The following is a 5,139-nucleotide window of genomic DNA, read 5'->3' as shown; positions in this document are numbered from 1 at the left end:
CTTGATTGTTCTCTTTTAATTTGAAATATTTACTAGCCTGAGGCGTGTCACAGAAACAAAAAAATTTAATTTGTGGGAATCCAGGCAGCTGTTTTCTCTGCAGAAAAGTATTTTAAAATAAAAAGAAGTGAAAAAGGAAACTTGACTTGGACTTGACTGCTCTGAGACTTTATTTACTTGAGATATCACCCTCTAAAAACCTGACGAGATGAAGTTTCAAAGGAAACATTTACATCTTACAATCGGTAATATTCAAGAAAAGTACAAAAAAAGAAGAAGAAACTAATGGGACAACAAGCAGGCTTTGCATGCCCACACACTGAATACGCATTAGGTCGCTGCATTAAAAGACATTGGTAAACTGAAGCTTTAAAAATGTTCAAATGCTGTTATTTTTGTGGACGGCATTGAGAGACCTGAAATCTTGCATCTTCACTTGCAATTTGGGTATTTGGACTTGTGACATGACGTGATGAGATTTCAAACCAGTAGACTAGAACTTGTCTCAAATTACTTTTGACTTGATTTGGATTTGCTGTGATATACTTATGCTGAGATATCCCCAATGAATTGACTTAGCCTTGTCTCGTGAAATTACTTGAAACCTGACTTGAACTCTTCTCCATTGACTTGAGGTTCTTATGAGCCTTAACTTGCCCCACGAGTCCTACAATCAGCTCTTCTCTGTACCCTCTTTCCTTTTCTCCAGGAGCTGCATGTCCAGCTCTCTCAGCTGTTTCAGGAAGCCCCAGTTGGGGATGATCCTCCTGCGTTTCTTCACGTGCTGGATGGCGTCGACCACCGTCATGTTCTCACAGATCATGAGGTAAGCGAGGAAAAGTGTGGCAGACCGACTCCTTCCCATCACACAGTGCACCAGCAGTTTATCTGTACATACATGAATCACACATTCAGAGAGTAGCTATTTTACACATTTCGAGCGTAAGTCAACCCAAAATTATAAAAATATTCTTCACTAGTGGTGTCTAACCAAGCAAAAAGTTTTGGTTTGACTGAAATTTCTGCCACTAAATTTCGTCTAAGGTGCTCAAAGAATAGAAACATTTCCAATATTGTAAAATCCTTTGATGCCAATATACAATGATGGTGGCTCAAGTTTAATGGTGAATATCTCAAAACCCGGGCACCTTCAACCCAAGTGTTTTGCTATCAACTCAATATAATGAAGGTGAATTCAATTTCAATTGTGGTTCTTGAGGCTTTAAAAAATGACATCTGAAACATTATTTTATTTGAGCACCATAAACCAAATTCCCTTTATCAGCCTACATACTCATATATGGCAGTGAATGCTAATGGCCCAATATTTCAAAGCCTTTTAATTAAAACCCAAACTATCAAAATTAAATAGCCAGTCATTTCTGTGATGCCAACATGACCCTTCTTCAGAGAGGGCCTTAGATAACAAAAACATTATTTAAAAAGTCATTGGTTGTAATTTTTATATAAATTGTCCCAATAAAGTGTCAACCTATCAGAATTTTGTTGCATCTGTAGTAATCTGTAAATTTACAGAAGGTATTAATGGACCAATCATATTTTCACTCTAAATGGGCGGGCTTCTTTGTTATCGCAGCTAGCTCCCAATGCTAGCACCATCGATAAACTAGCTAGTTAGCCTGGTTGGTTCGTGGTGGAAGACGCCAGTAACATTACCGCTAGTGAGGAGGAGTTCATTGGATATTTATTATAATGGTTTTCAAGATTACCTTTTGATGAAAAATTTGAGATATTTGACAAAGAAAGACCTACACCAGAGCTTAATTTGGGGCAGAAACAATCCAGCAATTAGCTTAATTATCATTACACCTAAACTTTGTTTTTAAGTATGCAGCGAAATCATTGGGTAGGGGGGTCAGAGGGCCAAGTTTTAAGAGTCACATTTCGCTAACGTTACTGGCTTTGAGTATTCGTTGTCTTACTCTGAGGAGTGCTCAATGTTTCCTCTATAAACCGGGCAGCAGAGAAGAAATACTGGCTAAGGTTAAATGTTGTGACGTCTTCTGCCACCACGCCATAGTAGACGACGTCCATGTCAGTGTAGTAACCAGCTCCGGTGTCCACGTTGTTCCACGTCCCCTCTGCTGCATTCAAGATATGCGTAATCCCCAATTTCTTCAGATTATACTTGTCCTTTGCAGTCTGCCTGCAAGAAGCCGGAGTGAATATTGTTTTAATCCTCCATTATGTTATTCAGTTTAGAATATTAATACTTTTGACTTACTCATCCCCGATGTAGACATTAGGCCAGACCTCGTTGACATGGGTGTAAGCCACACTCCCATGGTTTAGGATTTTCTCCAGCTCATAGCCCCCAGGTGTGACATATTCATCCAGTGGACTGAATTCCTCTGCTGCCTTTGTAGCATTTATCTGGGTGCCAGTCTTTGACTTTTGAGAAGCCATTTTCTCGCTGTGGCTTCCTTTCACACATGATTTATTAGCTTAAGGGCGAAAAAATACCACACTTGCTTTTTCCCTTTCATTTTTCTCCCTCTGCAATCAAGAAAGAAATACACTTTTGTTTTTCCCATGCATCTCCCAATACCACTCACCAAGAGATTGAAGTCCTTTGTTTTCCTGGTTGGAAATGTTGTTTTCATCATTCTGGCAGCTCGTTGTGAAGCAGTCCGTAAAGGCAGAACATGGTAAGGTTTAATTCTGGCAGGCTCAAGTGAGGGCACAGATTGTATAACCGCTCTGTGACGGGAATCAAATGCAGAGGATATTTTTAGGTCTGTGATGTGGCGGGCCCCTGACCTTAGCTGCCACGTTCCGTGCCTTTGGGGAAAACTTCCGCCCAACCAGTCCCTGCCATCAACTTCTAAACACACAACTTTAATCTCCGCTGCTGGCAGGAAGCTGTGCTTACCCAAACTTTGCACTTGCCAAAGGATACCCATATTCACTGGAGTAAAGAGGACACTCTAAGCTTTTGCTCAGCCGTATGAGCGACTTCTTGAAATTGTGTCACTTTCCTTTAGCCTTTCTGCATATCTTCAGAAGCTAGGAGAAAACGTGTATGCGCTGCCTCACAACAAGCGTTAAGGGTGCATTTTATGGAGCCTCTAGGGGCCAAATGAGAACTGAAATGTGTCAGACTGTTAGACAGATGAGGTTTTTCACAAGATGGCACATGTCTTTGATTCCCCGGTATATGATATGCATGGTCCATTCAGTGATCTAAATGCGAGCCCCCAAAGTGAGAGTGTGATGATGACTGTATTGCAGAATGGCTGGATGAAGCTGCTAACATGTCAGACAGAGTTTTCACACCATCAGACTCTTTTATTTTTCCCTCATATCTTCATACTCTGCCATCATTCATTCTGACAGTATAATCATTAAACCTGTGATATCCAATTCCTTTTATTTTGACAGCATCTCTCTTTCTCTTTCTCCCAGTGTGCTCTGGAGAGCATCTCTTATTAAGATGGCTTCAGCGTTTCATCTCTTTTCAAAGTCTGACCTGAATCTGTATACACACTCAGAACCATGCTGGCATATTTTTATCATCTTGTATCAAGCCTCTTTAGACATCACAGTTTTAACTGTACAATACTGGATTGCAGCAGTTAAGAAATGGTATTTTGAGAAATGTGAATTTATAAGTGGAGCATTGTTTATTTAAAGGCACGTCAAGTCTCAAATCCTCATTTTTGTTTGCAAATCTGACACGTCCAGTCAAGTCCAAGTACAGCTCTCTTTAACAAGCTCTTGAAACGTGCGTGAGTTTTGTAATCCAATGTGAACAGTCAAGTCTGCATTTATTTTTGTTTGTATTGTTATGACGTAAGTGCAGACCACTGAATTGAATCTGCGCTAATATGGCTTTATAATGCAAAAAAAATGAAACTGCAAAAAGATGGATTACACAATGTGTGCTAATGGTGCCAACTGATTTTTCATGTATGTACAATTTTGGAAACCAATTGCTGCCTAGAAAGTAGAAAAATCCATAAAAAATCCCAAGAAAGCAGCCATAGTTGAAAAATGTTTAGCTGTAGTGTTAAAAATATATGATTTTCAAAATCCTTGTTGAAAGAAAATCTCTTCCCATGCTCTACTTGTCTACTCCTTGATGTTGTGTTGTTTTCCTCTGCAGGGCCAAGGAAGAGTCCAAGTGACAGAGTTGATTCAGAATTCCAACATTTGGAGGAATGTTTCTGTGCCTGCTAACAGCCTCCACAGCCTCCACGAGGGTAAGTCTTTCTCTGATCATGAGGAAGGCCAGTGCTAAAGTTGCTGAGCGGCTGATTCCTCGAACACAGTGGTCGAGCACCTTACCTAGACGGACAAGAGACAGGTTCACTTCAACTTTCAGCTGTGTCTACATGAAGCAAGCATACTGATGCTCATAGCTAACATAACATAAAATCAGAATGTGACTGATTGCAAAGACTTGTTTCTGTTGTTTTGATATTTATTTTCCTAATGTAGGGGTGCGCTAAGACAGTCAACTGATGGTTTAATATTCTCAAATTAACAAAGCTGGGATGAAAAAAAACCTGACTGTACGGGCGTAAAATGTGAAATCTCACGTAAGTGTCACGTTGCGTCATTTATACAAAAACCTATACGAAAATCTGTTTAAAAGTTTTTCTCATAGGTGTTGGTGCAAAATGCTTAAAATAGATTATTTTCAGTAAAAAAGCAGATCTTTGTCCACATAAAACCAAGTTAAAAAATAAAAAAGAATCCTTGATAAGAATCTTGATGAAGATAAAAAAGCAAATGATTGAACTCTGGAGGCGCCAAAAACCTCCGTTGGTCATGAACCCCCATTTTTAAACACCTTTACACTTACTTATGTTTAGATTTTTTTTACTGGAGAGGGACATCTTTCTTGTACAAGTTGCCATGCAACAGTTTAATATTTATTTAGTCCCTTTGGCATTTGATATACATTGCAAACAAATTCTGCCTTTTTGGGTCATCATTTTTAAAGTATGCTCATTTTCAGGTTCATAATTGCATTTAAAGGTTATATCAGAGTAGCTTTACATGGTTTAATTTTCAAAAAACACCATATTTTTGTCGTACTACACATTGCTGCAGCTCCTCTTTTCCCCCTGTGTGTTGAGCGCTCTGTTTTAGCTACAGAGTGAGGCATCTCAC

At 39.3% G+C, this 5,139-nt stretch overlaps 1 protein-coding gene and 1 long non-coding RNA gene across 3 annotated transcripts in view; one reads left to right on the top strand and one right to left on the bottom strand.

Moving 5' to 3' along the window:
* Positions 1–146: 146 nt before the first annotated feature.
* LOC116671392 (dual specificity phosphatase DUPD1) lies at positions 147–2,750 on the bottom strand. 2 transcript variants are annotated; one of them, XR_004327256.1, is made up of 5 exons: positions 2,577–2,750; positions 2,246–2,465; positions 1,944–2,167; positions 581–888; positions 147–527 (listed from the first exon to the last, which is right to left on the bottom strand). XR_004327256.1 is itself a non-coding variant. In XM_032502631.1 (4 exons), the coding sequence occupies exons 2-4, from the start codon at positions 2,425–2,427 to the stop codon at positions 674–676; spliced, it is 621 nt and encodes a 206-aa protein (XP_032358522.1). In that variant the 5' UTR covers positions 2,428–2,465; positions 2,577–2,750; the 3' UTR covers positions 147–673. The 2 variants fall into 2 exon arrangements, 1 of the variants encoding a protein (XP_032358522.1); XM_032502631.1 differs by having other exon boundaries at positions 147–888.
* Positions 1,611–5,139, top strand: part of LOC116671398 (uncharacterized) — a 15,611-nt gene continuing 12,082 nt past the window's right edge. Inside the window, exons 1-2 of the long non-coding RNA XR_004327259.1 lie at positions 1,611–1,682; positions 4,127–4,223. This is a non-coding gene — a long non-coding RNA (uncharacterized LOC116671398). The remainder of the gene's footprint in view (positions 1,683–4,126; positions 4,224–5,139) is intronic.

This window comes from Etheostoma spectabile, chromosome 21 (assembly GCF_008692095.1).
Source record: "Etheostoma spectabile isolate EspeVRDwgs_2016 chromosome 21, UIUC_Espe_1.0, whole genome shotgun sequence".
NCBI classification, from domain to species: domain Eukaryota; kingdom Metazoa; phylum Chordata; class Actinopteri; order Perciformes; family Percidae; genus Etheostoma; species Etheostoma spectabile.
This window is presented reverse-complemented; position numbering and strand designations above follow the sequence as displayed.